General features: G+C 37.7%; 1 protein-coding gene across 1 annotated transcript in view; it reads right to left on the bottom strand.

Moving 5' to 3' along the window:
* Positions 1 to 20930, bottom strand: part of PRKCA (protein kinase C alpha) — a 156708-nt gene that overhangs the window by 24836 nt on the left and 110942 nt on the right. The window contains 3 exon segments of the mRNA XM_050908590.1: positions 17054 to 17150; positions 17893 to 18027; positions 18124 to 18280. Of these exon segments, the coding sequence (XP_050764547.1) occupies positions 17054 to 17150; positions 17893 to 18027; positions 18124 to 18280 (389 nt within the window).

The following is a 20930-nucleotide window of genomic DNA, read 5'->3' as shown; positions in this document are numbered from 1 at the left end:
CTGGTTATGACTAAAGGATTAGGAAAATTTCTTCATGTATCAAAATTGCTTTAAATTACAGAAAATCTACAAAGTGAACGAATGTTGTGCCTTATAGCAAGCAATGGGTGAAGATACAGGGAAACAAGCATTTGCTCACAAGATTTAGTAAAGATTTGGAGAAAACACAACCAAAACATGCTGGGCTCAGTGTGCACATGGAGAAGATCTCATCCACCCACACGCTGTGGCCACTTCTGCAGGGTTTCCAGCATCTGAGTGGGCCTTCATCTCACCTTCTGGTTGAATATTTAGTTGGCTGTGCCCATTGGAGTTGTTTAATGACGTTATATACAATCCAATGACTTGCAAACTTTCTCCACACGTAGGAATGCTAATTTCTTGCTATGATCCACAGGGGAAATAACTTGCTGAACAGATATTTTGCTAGAAAAACACTTTTCCTCAGCTTTTTGAATACCTTAACAGGTGGGACATTGTTTTTTCACTTAAAGAACAATTTACATATTTCAGATACTTCAGATAGGGAACTACAAACTAAAACTACTGTTAAAATACAGTCAAGGAGAGGAGCACAATAAAAACAAATATACTAGAGAAAATATTACATTACTGATGCATTTTAATTTGCATAAATAAAATGTAAAAGCACACACCATTACTTTCACCGTCACCTCTGCATCCAGGATTGCCCATGATGAATAGTTTTACTGTTTATTAGAAGGGAAGAAAATCTGTTTGAGGCTTATGCTCTGTTAAGGCCAACGTAAGCACTAAAAATAGGACAGATACTGGATAGAAGCGATTTCCAGAGCTCCTAGGAATGCTGTTTCAACAACAGGACTAACCACTGAGGAATAAAGAGATCTAGGGCTCTCTTGGATAGATAAACTGTGTGTAAGGAGAACAATTTGTGAGGCAGAGCTTTACACACACAAAACTGAAGAGCAGGGCATTGGACCTGAGACACCCACAGAGGTCAAGGCACCCAGATGTGATACCACAGACAGACGTCTTGTTCCCTAAAGCTGACGCTGTTAAATGGTGTCCAGATCTTTCTGGATCTTGCACAGACACATCATTTTCTCTTCAAGCTCTGGCCTTATAAACAGCCCGAGAAATGCATTTTCTCAGGTGTTTATCTAAACAAACTCAGTTTCTTGAGGAGAAGCAGGTTTTCTTACGGTTGGATATGGCTAGAAAAAAGGAACAATATGGAAAACACCTGGACCAGACAGAGAGATGGATCTGAAAGGAGGAAGAGCTAACCAGAATCACAGCCTACTGGTTGCTGTCTTAGAGGAAAGCATATTTCATAAAAAACCAGTTCTAATAGATTTACTTAAAATGTTCCATATTATTTGGGGACCTACTCATCCTTACAGCATTACAAATATCACAGTTCAAACCATTTTATTGATTTTATACATTAGCGTTTTTTTTTTTTTACAATAGCAGGAATGCCTTACCTTGCTTAAAATTGTCCACAAACTCTTTTACAATGAAGGACTACTTTTATTCAGATTAGTCCAATGTAGCATCCAATGACTGGTAATACTTATAAGTCTTCTTTTACCAGTTGTAGAGGCAGAGCACAAAAATGGGTATTCTAATTTCTGTGTATCCACAGCCAGCTACAGCATATGTTAGTGTATTCTCATAAGGTCAAGAACAGGAAATGTTTTAACATGCTCTCACCGAGCTCTACCATGAGTTTTACATCTGATACACCTTGAATATTGCAGAGAGAAAATGCCATGCAACCAACATACTCTTCCAGATTCCTGGAGCAAAAACAGTTTTGCAACTACAGAGGGACATAAATTCAAGTGATTCATAAAAGTTTATTGGAAAAGACCAATGATATTTTGCCTCTTCCTACCATAAGTAAAGTTGAAAATAGCAGAATCCTACTTGAAGCCACCTTTATTTTTTATGGATATTAAAACTTGCTGAAGTTGAAGATGGCATTCCAGGCCCCGGATTAATTTTCAATTTACATTCAGAATGCTTGGCTTAATATCTTGGATAAAAACACAATATTGTTACAATGAAGCCAGCTTGCAGCAAACCAATCAGGAAAACAGTATGTTAAAGATAAATTAGTCTGCACTGGTAGCAGAAGAGTTAATCTTAAAAGAAAACAAGACATGCACATCATCTTACTTCCTCTGGTTTGGACGCACCTTATCTCGGCCAGTTCTTTTACCCTGAAACCACAGGTGAGACACAGTTTATATATTCAGCCCAAATGCACTTCTTCACGGAGTGTTACAGAAGTTACAGTATGTTACACTGGAGAGTCTCTTGGAATTTGGTATGTGCTTTTTGGAAAAGATATCTCAGGTTTTACAGTAAAAATGCATTCAATTTATTTTCCATCTAAGTGTAACAATTGGTCTTTTAATCAGGTACGGGGGAAAAAAAAAAGTCTTCTCCAAACCCTAACGAGGAGTGTGAGGTGAAGAAGAAAAAGAAGTGATTTAGGGAATAGTAATCCATTATTGCACTGAATTTTCAATCGCAGTAAATGTTCTCGTTGAGTCTTTTCAAAATTCTCTTTCTGATTTTTTACTGTGAAGACAATCTAATAGGACAAAACAATAAATCTCAACATTGGCTCTTCTGCCCTCTGGTTATTATCTATAGTTCAGAAACTTAAGAATTACAGAGCAAAAAGACTGAATCCGTCATTTTTCCCATTAGCCAATAAATAAATAAAATTTGTGAAGAATTAAAAAAAAAAAAAAACCCTACACAATTCACATTTCTACCCTCAATCTCTTTAGGGCAATGAGCTATGTATCATTATGTTAGTGCTTTAACACCTTGTATCGCTCTCCTTCACTAATTCTCTTCTGCTGCTGTTTGCAACATTCAGCTCAGGAAGATTGGCTTTGTCCCCATACGGAAAATGAACACTGGGTTCCAAAACTGCCCAAACTTGCGGCCACACCCCAAGCACAGCTTCAGAAGGGAAAACCCCCATCATTTCCCATGAAAAAATATTCAAGCCAACAAAAGGCCTTGCAACGTGCAGTTCACTAGGGGATGTATTTCTCGGTTGTCAAGGCAACTCGCTCTTAGCAAGTCCACAGATGCCCAGTGGGGAGATCTATTGGTAACAAATTTGCAAGAGGAGAAAGTGATAAATGAAAAAAATATTTAACAACAGCGCTGAATTCCCATCACATGTGCCGAGGTATATACACATACAGCACCCGCAACTTCTGTTTGGAAACAGCACGCTTATCGCCACATTTCATCCGTTACTTATTGGCGCCACTGACACCTACCGGGAAAAGAAATCGAGAGCTTTGTTCCCGGCAGCCGAGCCTCCTCGAGACTCACAGCTCTGCTTCGCATTGCACACCAGCATCCTCTCCCCTCCTTTACAGCAGATGCCACCTCGCACTGACTGCTTTGCCCATGCAGTCACATTCAGCCATAAATAGCAAACGAATGATGGAACAACAGAGAGCAGCACTGGCTTCAGTCTCCATTGCAAGAAATCACAATTTTGATAGCATGAGGGTCAGCAGTCTAAAGACTGACTGAGCAGGCTTTATCTCAGGCCCCAAGCCTTTCTTGAGGCCTCTTGCCATGACTCAATCCCTCTGCAAAACTCTAACAAAATCCCTGCTTCTCACACTGCAACAAGTTCTCACCAGTTCTTTGCTAGACCCCAACATGCTCTTCAAATGCCACCGGGTGATGGAACACGCCATGTCACGCTAGCCCACCTTGTTCCCAATGTTTCTGTTCATAATTCTTAAATTAACCCACAGCCATAGCAGAGCTGCAGGTAACACTCTGCAAATCACTTAAAGAAATGGCAAAATGGGTGGTGAGAAGCAAGGAAAGGAACAGTCTGAATAGTAACGTTCTAGTTTCGCTGTTAGAACCCAGGAGGCTTTGGCTGCAAGTGCGAAATTAATGCTCAGTTATGTCTGTCACTACCTGGACTCTACACAAGAAGCACCAGAGCAGCTCAGATCTCAGGCAAACCGTAGAAGATGTCACTGACAGAGCTGGCAAAACTCATGCTAAGGACGTAAAAAGGAGAAACTGAAATAAATTATCTGAGTCTCAAGGAAGGACAGAAAGCCCTACTCAGGTTTCCAGTCATGAAAGCTCCCTGGGAATTTTGATCAACAGGTTGAGCCATTAGCAAGCGTTCAATAAAGTAAATAAATCCAATAAATTTCAAGTAAAAATCTGGAGGAAACAACCTCCCGTTCACTGAAATGTTCTCCATCATTGTGGCAGCTTGTTTCTTACATTATTGCATTTCCAATTCCATGTAATTATAGATGCTATGAAGGACTATCAATTTCCTAGTTTATACAACTTAATTATCAGGATGCTGAGAATTTGAAATGAGAAGAGTCCATTTCTAAGCCCCAGCAAGACCTAATACTTCCCCAGACTGAGTTTTAAGCTTAATACCATAACCTAATGCAAGCTTATAATTCATCAGCGGAGAGTTTTGTAGTCATGGAAACAACACAGAAAAGAGAAAGTTAGAGCCTAAGCTCCAGATGATTTAGCAGCCCAGCAGCTCTAACCAGAGAGGGGACGGCACGAGCGTTACATCTTGGTCCAGCCTGAGCTCACGTTCTTGCTGTTGCAAGTCAACAGAGGGAAGGAACTTCCTTGGCCATGTTACCTGTTTCCCTACAAAACATGTGCTGAGCAATCTGGGGAGACGCTTTTGCATTAAATTTCCTGTGACACAGACCAAAAGACAGTCTCGGGCTCTTGGGCTTCCTTCCTTGGCTGAACAAATGCTTATGAAGAAGGTGGCAACACATGGCTTTTTCCCATCTTATTGTGCACTCTCACCGATTCTTATTTATTCCTTTCAAGAACAAATTAAGTAATGAACTAAATTATAGAAATGTATTGCACTAATGAATGTATACGCATGTATTTATCCATATAGACAGGAGCACGCTTGGATTAGACTGCAGCAGGCTGAAGATGCCTACGCAAGACATTGCGATACAGCAAGACACAGCCATACCAGGGAGATGCACGGTACCACGGACATTGTCAAGGATTCACGAGGTTTACACAGATCGCTTTTCAGCCATGTATTCCTTGGTGAAATTACATTCTAGCAAAACTTCTTTGCAGCAAGGAGAACACTGAAAATATGCAAATAAGCAGAAAGCTGTTTATCTGCACTTTTACATTTATTTTCATGATGGCAATGTCACTATGGTGAACTATGACATAATTAGTAAAAAATGCAATATATAAAAATGAAAATGCATTTTTACTTCAATAGCTAAAATAGTTATTGAGAAAATAGCTAGAAAAAAAATTCTTATCATTCCCATTGCTAGTAAAAAGGCATGAAGACAAACAGGATGTTTCATAAAAATATAGATGGGGAGGGTGATAAAACTCTACCTGGGAGTTAAATACGGACTATTTTATGTCTTTAGTTTACTTTTCCCCTCATTTCCTCTCCTCCTCCCCTTAAACTTGTGTCATATTTACCCTTTTGGTTAGTAATAGTAAATTTATTTAAAGGATTTGCCTGAAAAAATATTTGTGCCATATGCAAAAAGGATTAAAAATGCCTTTTTGCAGAAAACATGTCCAAGAACACAGGAAACCCGCTCCTGAAGCCCACCCACGTGCTGTACTGCTTTGCTCATCACATAGGAACGAAGATATCAGAGTGTCCATGTGTTAATTTGGGTTACGAATAACAGAAGAGAAAGCAGTGTGTCCCACAAAGAATTCTGGATGATTAGTAAAACTGCGTTATTTTGTCTAATCCTACCACGAGCTGTATGTTTGGAACCCATGCCTCTTCTAACACCTTGCAGGTTCACGGAATTCATGAGATAATTCTACTTGGTGACTCAGAGATTTCCACGGAGGTGCATTTCTCTCACCTAGCATATAAAGCCGAGCACGACGGAGGCAGGTAATTACAGAATTCATGAGGCACCCGAAGGTAGAGATGAACTGAGCAATAGAAAGGTGAGCAGAGGCAGTACTCGCTTTTAGAGCTGCACATTATTAAATATTTTGATTAGAGGAAAAATTATCATCAGTGCCAGTTAAAAATCTTGACTAAAGGGCTGTATGAAAAACGTCATACTGAATTTTATCAAAAGAGCAGTTTAATCTAACGGGTTTATATCTTTCTAACTATATACACGCAAACAATTTGCGTTATTTCATTCCTTCCAGGACTTTTGCCAGAGAGAGCCTTTTGCTCTGGGAGCTATTCCGTGTGCTTTACTGACCTCTTGCGGTTTCTAACTCCGAGGAGAAATGATTTTCTCAAGCTCACTATTACGTTGGAACGGCTGTTTACTTAGGATAAGGGCAATATGAGAATCCTAAAGGACAATACAACAGTTTAATATACCATACAGCATCTCAACAGAGCTGCTTATTTTGGGGGGTTCATAATCACATTCCCTATGCAATTCCCCCCCCCCCCCCTTTTTTTTGTGTTGCTGTATAGAAGTTAAAACCGTATGAAGTACTGGAATACATGATTTCTAAAAACTTCCCAAATTTGCCAGGCACAAGATTAAGCTAACCATATCCCCTAGAAAATGAAGACAATGAAGTCAAATGACTACGAAAGACCGTCATTTGAAAAGGGATATATCTATCCAAAGAAGAGGAGTTTCAGGGGATATTGCCCTGTACAACGGATGTCTGGCTGTGAGCAGTGAACTCTACAGAGGGAAGAGTTTCCAGTTACCCATTTGGCACTGTCAACATGTTTAATCTGTTTAATAATCCTGTGGCCACCTGAGTCTACTTTGTTTTCTGCCTTTATTGCCAAACGCGCTATCCCCTGCAACAGAGCAGCGTCTAACTAGATGAAATGTAATTAAAGAGGCTGCCTAGGAATAATATTCAAGAATTCCTGCAGAAATATCCTGTGGTAGTGGTATAAAAACCCAAAAAACAAATACGACGCTAGAACAGCAAATCTCTAAGTGTCAAAAAAAAGAATTGCTTTTATATATGCTCCTTCATTTTTTAATTATGCAAATCACTGCTAATTTTCAATAATAAAAAACCCTAGAGTGTAGAATTTGCTTTTAAGCATAAAACTCATTTCAATATGGACAAAAAATAATAAAATTCTGTTCTAAAATAAGCTTTAAGGACTTCAGTTCTACCTGATCTTAGCGCAAATCCCTGCAATCAAACACCACAGCCAAGAAAAGCTGCGGACTAGGACTGATTTTAAAACCTTGGGTTTCTGTATCCAAGTCTTAACATGCTATGAAATTATTTAATGCACACAAACACACACACACAAAGATGAAGGTGTTTTCCTCATGATGTTGTGAAAATAATCTATTTAAATACACACTTTGCTGGCAGAACAAAAGCAGCATAAATGTGTGATCCTTCCCAGCATCTGATAATTTCATAAACAAGTATTTATGCTGTTTGACCTTGCTCACAGCATTCTCAAATTTGCTATGATATTGTAAAACCATTTTTGTACATTTTACTGGTTTCTAGCTCAGAAGTGTTACATTATCCTCAGGAACACAGTCTTCCTTCTTCGTCTGCACCTGGTGTTTCCTTTCAATTCCAATCTTGTAAACTTGGGAACATAACCTCCCCAGCAGTCCCACATAAACTGATTACTTACAAAATTATTTCCAAAGACATGCTAACGTCAGCGGTGATTAGCTTGGAGAATGCAGCATGCAGTGATGCTTCTGAGCTTAGGTTAGTGATGCTAAGTCACTGTCAGCAGCAAGCAGAACGGGGATTTGTAATAATTTAGAGAGAAAAGACAGACAATAAACAAGGAAGCATTTTTTTCCATGAAAAAATTGAATTCTTGAGTCTCCTCTTCACATCAGAGCAGAGTGCCAACTTTCTTTGCTGGAATTCATGTTTATAATTCACAAGGACTAAGCATGAATTTTTGCCTGTGAAGCAGGAGGTGTAGGAAACTGCCCTGCTCTTTTTTTTGGGTGCACTCCTATGCTGAAAACATGAATTGACCAAGGACTTTTGTCAGTTTATATCAGTGCCCTTCAAGGCCTGGATTTTACAACGAAGTGACAACACGATGTTAGACGTAACTTCGTATTTATCCCAGATGCATTTTTTCAGGGTAGCTTTTGCTCTGGTTTAAAATACGTTTAAACAGAGAAACTTGCAACTTCCCTGCATTAAACAAGTTTCATCAATGAAAGCAACATGTGATTTTATTTTCAAATAAGAAGAGGTGTAAAGGATTGAGGAAGGGTAGTCCTCTTCTGTACAGGCTTTTCCGAGATAAAGAATCAAGGTTAAGAAAAAATAAGTTACTGATTGCATGACAAATGATTACTGCATTAGGAAATAATTGGCAATGACAAATGGTCTTATTCTTTGTTTTTCTGGTTCAGTATTAAAACATTTGGTAAAATCATGCATTAATAATATAAACAACTCTTCAGAAATAAAATTTGATTTTTAAATTAAGTATTTTAAGCTTTGAGCTATAACATGTAAACTGCTGTAGGTCAACTTAAATTGTAAAAATAGTATTTGAAGATGATAATGGCTTCAATAACCTTAGATAGATTCTTAAAACAGCTTACAGCACAGGAACTTCAAATTTTAATTTAAATTGTAACTTAACCAATGTATAAAACTGAAAGTGTGATTTGTGTCAGTAACCTTTGCCCTAATAAAGCAAGATAATTTGTTAGAGATACATGCAAATAAAAAGTCCACACATGTATGTTCTCAATGCCGATATGTATCTTTTATGGCAACAATTCAGTGATGTGGTGATTAGTGAAAGAAGTAAAATGAGAAGTAAAATGGGAAGTAAATGGATGAATTGGTATTGCAGGTATCATCGCACCTGTGCATATGGGTAATATCTCTTATGATATAGTATACTCCAACTAACATATAGCAATATATGTGGTATATTATATCATAAAACATGCATGCTATATTATGTAAATTTATCTATTCAATATGCAGTGAACGTGAGCATTATTTGATCTCTGGAAGTTATTTAAAGTTCCATGAGTGTCTTTCAAATTAAAGATGCACCATTTTCCATTTTCCATGAGAAGGTGGCAATCATTTTACTCATTCCTTCAAAAGGAAAGGCACACTGCATCTGCTGAGGTTTGACGACCCCTTTTTTGTAAGTAAACTTCTAATCTGGGGAGTACTTTGTGACTAATTATAGAAAATTCATACTTCATTTTTTTTTATCCATTAGAAAAGCTTAAACTGGGGAAAAAACAAGTGCATCCTTAAAATATGGTGAGAATGAAACTGGATTTAATAAACTTCAAACATTGGTAAAGAGGGTTGTGTGAAGAGAAAGGTGTAGGGGAACACCAAGGAGAAAACTACCTTGAAGAAGTGGATATTTACATGACAGTCCTGGAAGAGACAGGAAAGGGAGAAACACTGCTTCGTTAGTAAAGGGCTGGCAAAGCAAAGCAACAACAATTAGTAGCAGAAGTAAACAAAGACACAGCAGCGAGAATACAGAAATGGACACATCTGTTATACACAGAAAAATCACGAAAAAGAAATCGTGGTGTTAATCACCCTAACAGTAAGGAGCACAGCACAGCATAGCACAATGAAGTACAGGTCTTCACGCAACTGCTCTTCAATGTTAACCTCAGCCTTGTACATACACACGCTTCATGCATGAAACATTCCTCATGTTGTTAAACCACTGCAATGCATAAAGCTAAATGTATGTATAGATGTGTATAGTCTGGGCTTTTAACTAATGAGCACTGTAGAGGGGCGACAGCACAAAAGTTATTTTTTATTTTCTTTTTTATTTTGAGACACACGTTTAACCTTTATATAAGGGATAAAGAAATCCCTGCTATCAATATGATTTTCTACGTACATTCTTCACCTTAAATCACAACACATAGATTGAGAAAAGCCTTACAGAAATCACAAGCTGATACGGACTGAGACCAGAGATGTATGTCATCTGGTTAAGAAATTTCAAGTTCTCTAGTTTCAGATATGGTGAGTGGATGGGAAACCTCCAGATAACTGCATATGGGAATTCCCCATGCCAAACTATAGTATACAACAGATGGAGACATCTAACAGCATCTCTATAATGCTGCAAGCTATTCTCTAATGATTAAATATGCACAATTTAAAAATAGGAAAGAGTGCCATGGCCAAAAAAAGAAGCTCTTCTTTTTATATCTCTATATACATAATGAGTGTGGATTGATGTGCCAGTGATATTTTGGCTGGTCATGATTTCAGTGTAGCTTAGTGTCTGTTTCCTGCAAAATAAATCTAATCTTTTCTTTTACAATTTGAAGTGTCAGCAACGTTATTTCTCTTTTCCATGTCACCTTTGCTGAACTGCCTGAAGTTACAGTTACTGCTTCAAAATGGGAACACATACTGGTTAGATACAGATATGGTAGAGATCGTATCTTTTGTTTATTTAAAAAAAAAAAAAAAAAGAGTAAAGTAATTGTAGTGTAACAGCTCTGGGGCAAAAACATCACCATCCTTCAAAGACTTAAAAGAAATGTCTCCTTCACAGCCCTTACAGGACTTTACACAGAGACCAGAAGAACTTAACTCACAAATTAACAAAATCACAAGCTCCTCTACAGTTTTTTTTTTTGAATGAAAACATCCTATTTAATTAGAAAACTCACTGGGTTCTTAAGAAGCTACTGAAACAGTCCCTGGAGTCTTCTGCTAAGGCCCTGGCGATGCAACTGCAGCATATTTACTCAGCCTCCAGCTCAGAATTAAAACTGCTCTAAGATGTCCTGGCCATTGATGAAAGGAAAGAAAGAAAATGTCCTTTTGACCTAAAACTGTTGTGAATATCAGAAAAATGCCAGATTAATGCAGAAAGTCCTTCTCCTTTCTAATAAAGCAGCCAGAAACTGCTTTAAAAAAACCCATAAACCTAAAGGGAGTGTTAAAGATCTAAGAAATGCAGTACCTGCAGTGAAACAAACTGAAATGATGTACTAATGTTCAGAAAGGGAATGATAAATAAATGAAAGAGGTTTCTTTAGCGTTAGACTATAACAACATTGAAACTCATCAGAAAGCTTTAATTGTGCCTTGAAACCTGTGGACATTTTCAAATACCGTTTAACACCAGCTGTACTGCCACAGAGAGGCCTGACGGTGTAAATAAAAGTTAGCTCTGTATGCAACAGATATATATTCAGACTGAGATAGGTTACTTGTTCGTAAATCCACGTCTGCACAAGGATTAACACACAAGTTTGGCCAAACGAAACACTGCCCTGCATACTGGAAGAGTTTAGTAGCACATCAGAAGCAGAAATATCTACAGCTCCTGCGTCACTGGAGAGGTTCTAGGTATTTATAACCAAGCCTGATGGCCAAGCACCACATTGTCTCTGTTCTTATATTTAAAATGGTGAGGCATTTTAAAAGACATTTTCTTTAGGATCATAATAATAGTTATGTTTAGAAGCACTGAGATGTCACCAAAATGTCACCACTGACTGTACACTTCCAATTTTCAGACACAATATCTACCCTGTTCCGAACTCTGTTCCCTCACTCCTTATGTTTCAATCTGTTTAGCCTGCAAAAGGAAACTACAGGTCTAGCTTCTGCATAGCCTCCATCAGCGATTCCACTGGCACAAAGCAGCCGAAAACATAACTCATGGAATGATAATCTGAGAACAGCCCAAGCAAGAGCACGGGGTGTCCAGCCCCAGCAGCTACAGTCCTTGGGAAACGCTGCAAAGCCGGGCCACGTCACTTCTTGGCAGCAAAAAGAGCCCGTCAGGCAACCGGACAATAATAAATAAGAGCTGCTCCTGAATGGTTTATCTAGTACCTGGATCAATCCCAGAAAGGGGTGACTGGAAATAGAGCATACAACCAGTATGGCCACTTTCCCTGGGTACCCTGCCTGGCCTTCCTACTACACACGGGTTTATGGATCTGGCCCACAATGTCGACTAATAGATGAAAATGGTACCTGCTTTTACTAGCACCGACTGGTAATTACTTTGCAGAAAAGGTACTTATCAGAATAACGTCATCTTATTGTGGAGTGATTTTACTGTTATTCACTTAATTAAATGGAATGGTACAAAACTAACAGCCATGAAAAGCCACTCACACCTGATGTCTCAGCTGAAATCTCTAACATAAACACAATTCAAAGCCAGCGGCCACAGCGGTAGATGTGGATGTATGTCCCCAAGGAAGCACCTCCCAAGGTCCACCAGAATGGTCCTGCATGGATCCCCACGGTGATCTGAGTAGTCTGAGCTCTCTCTCAGAAACTAAGGGAACGATTTTGTTCTACTGAAACCCACACAGAGAGCTACACTAAAGGAAATAATCAGAACGAAAGAAAATGTCTGACATCTTACGAGTATGTACCAGGAGGACCGTTACATATGTTCCCCACAGATGCCTTAAAAAGAAGATTATATGAGCAGTAACCTATTCCCTCGTAACAACTTGCTTGGATCACTTCAATTACCAAAGCCGACTGTAGTGGCTCAGATTGCTCCCATCACTTAATATACCTTGTACTTGGTAAATGTATCCACATGTAAGGATTATAGCTACTCTGTTCTTTTTTTAATTAAAAAAACCCCATTGATATGGACCATAACAGCTGCTTTATTTTTAATAACATTTTCCGTGATGGTGATGTGGAAAGAAGGGGACAGACAGAATAATTAACCAGCCTACTTTTAAACCAGTATTATTCTATTATTATTCTAAGGTGACATTTAAGTATCAAGAAGTGCTTTACTAAGCAGCCAATTACAGGAAACAGGGCTTGACAAAACTGAAATAACTTCCTACAACAGAAGTTTTAGAATTTGCACATTTCTTTTCCCCAAACAAAAAAACAGAACGATGCCCTAAATGGCAAAGACACATTACTGCTCAAATCATAACCAGATATGAAAAATACAATAAGGTTGCATTATTTCAATATTCTGCTTTTTAATTTGGCTAGCAAAATACTGTAACAGGAAAATCAGTCTATAACAACTAGTAGATATTGCAGTTAAAAGACTTGCTAGTTTGGGTCCATGGAGCCACCTGGGACTGTTGGGAGTTCCCATGGCAACCTCAGCACGGACAATTATGGAGCAGCTACAATTATTCTGAATATGCCTGTTGAGATGGAGTTTCGTTTTGAGATGGCCACAGATAATGCCATTCCGGAGAGAAAATTCACAAGCAAAGGTTAAAACCAAATGAAAAACAGTGACAGATTTTATCCTGCCTCCACTTCCTACAGGAATATATTTTTATCTCTAAATATTAATAATGATGCATCATCTATAAATCACTGAAGACAGATTTGATCATACTGCTAAATGAGCAGAGAATTGATTCATAAGTTTTAGTGACATGTGAGATCCAGAAAATACGTAGATTGATTAAAATTTGTTGTATAGAAAATACCGCACTGCACCTATGCATAATATACCTCAATTTCTATACACTGGACAACTTGATATAGCTAATACCTAGACAGTATACAAAAAGAAAACTCCTTGCAATAAAATCTAAAAATACTTAGCGAGGTCACTGTGTGATTCCATTAATGAAACTGCCGTCCTCCTCAACTCTTCTCTTTCTTTTCCAAATTTGGTGCCATTTGTTGGATAGGATCTAAAACTACTGGGCACAAGTCAGGTGTTAATTTTTCAGCCGGTTTAGATCTGGCAGAATGAGCCACAAGGAAACTTTTTCTCGTGACAAATAGTTTTTACTGTTCAATTACAAATGTAAGTGAAGAGAATGTTTGAATCTGTTATTTATTTACTTATTTAGAATCTTGTATAGCTATTTTATGGTAGATTTACATTCAATAAATGACTTAAAGAATCTGTGCCAGAAGGTCCAGTAAGCAAAGCAGCATACCAATGAGATTTGTGTGACTAACAACCACATTTAAATAAGAAGTCTGCGTTGCTAAAGTGGAGCTAGAAGGATGTGATAGGATTGTGTAAACAGTTTGAAATCAATGAGGGCTTGAGGCCAAATCTTAAAGATGTCTGTTGAACTATAGACACAGGCAGATATTTTAAAAATTCTCATTGATTTAAATGGGAGGTAGCCCCTAAGTGCTCTTGGAGATTCTACTAAGCACATTTCTAAACTTTAGTCAAAAGGGAAAAGTCAGTTTTAAGAATGTCTTAGACTTTTTCTTTTTTTTTTAAGACCAGAAACTGGTTTTGGAAATTTCACATGTACTGGTTCTCTGATCTTTTATAACCTGAAAATATTCTTATTCTTTTTTAATATTAAGCAATGAAATTCTCATCCTAAAGTTTCTTTATTCTTGCATAGCTTAGGTTTGTATATAGCGCTCTACTGTTAAGACCACCATTATTCATTTTAAGTATTTGATATTAGTAGTGCAATACTTTTGTAGAAATTGTTGTAATTTTGTACTCAAAATTAAATCAATGTAGCTTGGATATCAATCACACTGTCATAGATCGAAAAGTAGAGCAAGCACTGCAAATGTAGACTTGATAGCAAGCACTCTGAAGTTACTCTTTTCTATAAACTGATAAATGAGAAGATAGCCCAGTATGACCTCTCAGTCTATCTATATTCTTAATATTCCTGACAAATACACTCCCCTAGTCAAATGGCAGTCAAGATCTGCAATCTTCTTCCTGTAAGGTTTCAAAGCTGATTTCAGAACAGTGGAAATATTTATTCAGATGATGTCATTAAATCACAAATAGCAGCATATTTGTCAGTACTATCTACTCGTTCCTTAGTATAGGGTACCTAAAATAAAATTACTATGTAAGCCAAGATATAAATCATAAGAAAAATAACGTAAAAGATGATCAGAGTCAGCATCACTTATGTGCCATACCAGAATAGCTAATAAGTTAAATACCACCATTCAGACATCTGTGCTGTTAATTTTTATAAGCCATCACAGTAATTCCCCTTGAAACCAAGTACGAACATTACTTGGAAGATGCTGCTTCCCTCTGTTCCTTCTCATAGCGGTAAACTTTGAGAGAGAGAAAGAGGTTGAACCTAAATCCTTTTACCGTGTAAGACCGCATTATACTAGCCTCGGTCTAGTTATAATTACACATTTTGTTCGGCTCCCAATATTCCCATATATCATCACTAAGTTTTAAAACTGTTCATTATGCAACTCTGTAACTGGTATTCCTGGAGACACTGTGTTCACTGAAAACCTATTCCGTTTCCTTGATTAACTCAGACCACTAAAATAGCATCAACCAGGCTATGTCCAGAACAGGGACAGCCTCAAATACAGGGTGCTGAAGCTGAACTAATTAGACTTTGAGACAGACTAATTATTTCTGAGGCAGAGCTGTGAAGCTGCCGTTTCTGGGACCCAGTCCAGTAGCTTTACACGGTGCAACCTCTCAGGATTTCTACTCCACTTCATTGTAGGACACAGATAAACCCTGACTGTTCATTCTGCAACCAATGTATTTACAGTAGGCTTAAGAAAAAACCCTAAGAGATTGTAAATTCAGTGTGCAAACATACTGCATGTAACAACTGAAATTTTTGAATAGACAATTTCAGTGACTTGTCTTGGTGCTGTCTCTGTCCTGAGAAAAACCGGGTAGATTTCTATAGCTATATCACCAACATATACATATCCGTCCAATTCCAGACTCTGTATGTTGCACAGAGACATGTAAGGGGTGAAAAGAATCACTTTTGAAGCTATTCTTTCTAGGGAAGATAAAAAGTAAATATGATCTTGAATAGAAAATGACCTAGTGCAGCAAAATAAAATCACACTGGTCAGATCACAATTGTAAAGAAAGAAAAATGGAATGGAGATTCAAATACTTCTCAAATGTATAACAAAAATCATAGCTCATGCTGCAGACAAAAGTATGGTAGCTGATCCAAATGTGTTCAGAAGAAATTGATGCACCTTTTCTTTTTCTTTCTTGAAAGTTGAACATGTGCCGTTTTTCCTCACTTTCTTGGGTTAACCCATCTTTTATAATAACAATGTAGAATTCTGCCTGATGGTGAACATAAAAAATTGCCATTTCAGGTTGAAAGGAACAGGCGTAAGTGTTTGTTTATGCACAATAGGTACATTAATTACTTTTTGGATAAACAGCTAAAGTTGTAAATGTTCAACCAGAAAAAAGAAAACCGTACTGTAGATTTGAATATTTCAAATTCAATATTGTGTATGCAGCTGGAAAGAGTAGTCAAGTCAGATGAGCTGAATCCAGTACAGCCATTAGCAAAACACCTCCCTCCCCAAACCATACCTTTCCTGTTGCTGGGTTTAATGGCCAGCAAGTATTTTGCTGTAATATCAGCTGTAGTTGTCAGAAGAGGCAGAGTTGCTGGCTAAGTCTGTTCATTAAGAAACAACTCCTTTGCACGGCATGGAGAGACCATGCTTGTGGCTACCAACCACTCCAATTTGCACCACAGAAGGCAAGAAGACTGCGGAAAGTATCGCTTTTCTTCAGTGTTTCTTTTCTGTACATAACCAGCAATACCTCTTGTCCTTAAAAACTTCCATACCCACGTTAAAGATATCAGAATTTCAGATGACAACCTTCTACAAAGATTTTGAGGCTCCAAATAATCAGTAATTAACATTGTAAATATTTTAAAAAAGGCATTTAGTGTGAAACATTCTAAGTATTAAAATACTGTTGTTTCTGAGAATTTCATTTGTCAAATAATGTAGATACTAGTGATAACAGCTGGCAGATTTTGCAGCAAGTATTAAAAGACATTGAAATTATTACGTATACTTGACATAAAATATTTTAAAATACCAACTTATAAGTGTCATAGCAGAGAAGCTGAAGTGTCAGAAAAATGATACCACTACTGAATTAAACCATTTGGTCCAATCTTCAAGAAACCCAAAGGCACATACTGCTGTCACAGGCAACAGAAATAGTAGCACTCTAATATATAACTTTTAACAGGCTTTTTTTTTTTGTAATAAAGTGAATAATGTATGCAATATATAGTTGCACCCATTTGTGTTTAATCCTCACCTCAAACTTCTGCCGGAGCTCTGCATTTCCATCTTCATCAGCGTCTGGAATTGGAACATTATAATATTCACCTTCTTCTTGATTCAGCAGCTTGTACCTGTGGAACATTTGAGAAAAAAATAGTGACTTTACAGTTTTATTCCTGTTAGATTTAAAATCTGGTTTAGTTGTTTGTGTGTGGTTGGTGTCAATGTCACAGGTATGTAAAGGACTGCTTTCAAAGATCTAAAGCAAAGTCGGAAACAGAATATATTTAACCAAAAATTAGATCTTTAATCCCAAACTATCTGCCAAGGCAGTTTAACGGACAAGGAAATTCTTCCCACCCGTCCTGTGACATAATGGGAGACATCAACCCTGAAGAACCTTTGTCTCCAGTGCTTCTATAGCCCTAAACAATTATCTTTGATGAAATGTACTTTTTGAGATATGATGAGTTCTACCCCTAGCTTGGTAGGTAATAAGATGACATTTTATAAAATCAGTTCCCATGTACTTTGAATTTGCAGAGCTATATATAACATGATACACTTAGTAATGAACATATCATATTTTGAGATAAAAATAAAATTCATATCACAAGACTATGTACACAGAATTGAGTTTGCAGCAGCTCCTGGCTCCAGCAGAAGTTTCATGAACACCACAAAAGAAAAGCATTCCTTTTATTATCGTCCTTTGTTATATATAGCCTATGTTTCCTAGGTTTAGCTGCATTTTCAGTGAATTTATAGCCTGAGATACAGTGAAAAGCTCCAAAAAAGGTGGATTATATTGAAGAAAAATACTGGTTTTAAACTTTTTGTGATACATTCTCTCCTTCTCTCTTTTCATCTTACCATCCACTGGCTGGCATTTTCATAAGCTCTGACACCCCAAATGAAAGAGATCCCATGAAATCATTTCTGGTTGTTCGATCCCAGTCCCAGACCTCTACGGATAACCGTCGATCTTTGTCTGTAGGTTTTAATTTACTAAAAAGGAGAGAAATAGAGGATTTTTTCAATGCAACGCTGAAATAAATGATTCAATACATACAAAGTTACTACATTAAAAGGTGTTAAACTTACAATGTGAATGACTCATTCCAGTCTGGATTCAGAGTAGAACGGATGGTTTTTGTTTTTTGTTTACTTTCATTCTTAGGATCTGGGATGAGCTTCAGTTTAACATAAGGATCTGAAAGTCCATTTGGATCCATGGGAATCAGGTTTTTTGCTTCTCGCACTGTCAATGTAATATACAGTTAATTTGTATAGGATTACAAATCACCATGAAGAAAGCAATAACATGTCAAACCAGAGTTACTGAAACATGTTGAAAAATAAAACAAACAAGACATGAAACCCACTTGGCAGACTTGGCATGGAAGAAACTACTTGTTGGAAAGTAAGGTTGCACTTAACGATATTTATAAGAGCAGTAGAGAGAAATGACAGGAGAGAAGAGCAATTCACAAACGACACGCAGCTTCCAGGCAGCTCTTTTCCTGCAATGGAATGATTAAATGTCCAAATCCATCACTATAAATTTTTAAGCGGATAGCAATTCTTTGTGCTTTTATTTCCTCATCAGTCTTAGGTTATACCACTAGAGGACTATCAGCCAAATACTATAAAGGTGATACCCAGATCACAATAGATTTCAGAAGACAGGTTATTTGATACAATCCCTCATTGGAAGGTATCTAACACTAAACTTCCCTCGGATTCATGGCTCATTAGTTGTCAGATGGAATTGCTGTAAGCATTATGTCATGACAGCAACCAAAGTAAAAGTGCAGGGAAGACAAGTTTAACTTCAGCTTCACAAAAATGTTAATGTACCTTCTATTTTTACAATGTCAAAAGAAGACATAAAGTGAGTTAATATATCTCATGTTGCTACCGATCCCCAAAGAGAGAGAGACAAGAATAGTCAGCAATCTGCTTGGGGTGCCATTCCCCGCAAGGCCACATCCCTGAGAGGAACAAGGCAGGCAACGGTGGGTTACGAAGGCATTTATCGAGGGCTCGGCAGCTTTCAGGTTTCAGTCTGGCTGGAGTTACTGCAGCAGCTATGGGGTTCGTTAAGCAGTTCAGAAGTCACTGCAGGGGAGTGGAGTATTCTAATGGATGAGCAAGGAGAGTACATCCTCCCTCTTGTACAGGACCAGCATAACGCCCACGTAACATTTATATGACATGTAAGGTTTTATTCTGTGTTAACGGCATTCAGCCATCAGCTTCTGCTGAACCTCAGAAGAGGTAAATTTTCCTCATGCTGTGAAACCCCATCCCACCCAAACCGGTCATGCTGCGATGAACTGCAGTGATCAAGCTGGAGATGGGGAATTCAGAGCTCATAACTGGGCATCTCAAAACCTACTGGGAGCAGTAATCCTCTGGGCTTGTTTTGGACAGAAAACAGCTTTCATTCAGGAATTCCTTTGTGAGATTCATAGTTTAAGATTAGAATTGTTCCTGGAAGGAAAATCGCAAGAAGCTTTGAGGATGACATGGTTCCATTTCTAGGGTATGAAGGAAGGTCAGCATTTAAGAGTGAGTCACTAGAGATATTATCCCAGATTGACAGTGCCCTCAGCTACCACTGTCACAGTGTCAGCATCAGAAGGGCTTTTTTAATTTATCTGCCTAACTGAAGAAATCTGAAAGGAAATTTAGGAAAGATCAACCCTTAAGTCACCTAATATTTCTTGATGGAAAACATTTCCTACAAAAATTTGAACTTTAGAGCCACTTAAGAACTGAATCAGAGATAATGCAAAAAAAAAAAAGTTATCAGGATCTTCAGCCACAGATAGTTACTGTTTGCTCAAGGCACTCTCCTTTTCCCCCAGATTTAAATGGTATTTTCATATTACAAACAAAAATTATAGCCCTTCCCAGGATTTCAACCTGTTATTTCCCAGCATGGAGGTTGAAAGGCATCCAAGCAACACAGATATTTTATAATGTGCTGTTTACTCTCGTTATTTATAGAATAAGAGGAGGACAGGTTTTGGGCAACAGTCTAATGACGTGTAAACCAGCTAAAGTACATCTTTTCAAAATGTCCTTTGTTCTCCCTTTAGAAATAAAGGCAGGGCTGTGGTGGACTGATAACTGTGCACTACTGCTTCCGTAAGACAGAAAGAGATGGACAATCAATGTAAAGCACAGGACAGATATTATTGTGCTTTACTTAAGGCCAGTGAAATGGAAGATTGTGGTGTTGACAATACCCCTGTTATAGCACTGAAGGTGATTTACAAAACCATATAAGGGTTCTGTTCCATTTCCTATACACCAGGTGTATTCACAAGTTGATGTAACTACACGCTGACATTTTCCTTTTACACGATGGAGAGAGTGTTTTAGTGTTCATAATGATCGTGTTCTTCCAAATGACGTAACTACTAAGCAGTGCTTTAGTGCAAATCTACTACTTAGCTGTTGTGTCATATGATTCAAGCTGTAGAGGGAAAATTTTGGGGAGAAAAAACAGCCACTGCCACAGAAAACACATAATTTCAAACAGTTTGACCTGCTCTGTTTATTTAATGAGAGAGTATTAGGTGTGGTAGAACAAGTTGGTAGAGAGAAATACCAGATGTAACTGGCACCTTATATCCAAAATAGCTGTATAAAGAAGGTAGAGTACAGGAATGCAAGCTACTTATTTGGAACACACTAGTTTATTTGTCAAGATAATTCTCATGCAGAACAGATACCCTGATGGAAATTAATTATTGAAATTAAACCATAGCTGGAAAGGAATCACATTAACCTGAACCAACAGTTGATACTGATTAAGTTATGTTTCTTAAATTTGTGTTTTTAAAATGAGACAGAAAATGCTTATGAGCTGAAATTTTAAAATAGAATGTAATTCTATT

This window comes from Gymnogyps californianus, chromosome 19 (assembly GCF_018139145.2).
Source record: "Gymnogyps californianus isolate 813 chromosome 19, ASM1813914v2, whole genome shotgun sequence".
NCBI classification, from domain to species: Eukaryota; Metazoa; Chordata; class Aves; order Accipitriformes; family Cathartidae; genus Gymnogyps; species Gymnogyps californianus.
The sequence above is the reverse complement of the archived record's forward strand: the minus strand, read 5'-3'. Positions and strand labels throughout refer to the sequence as shown.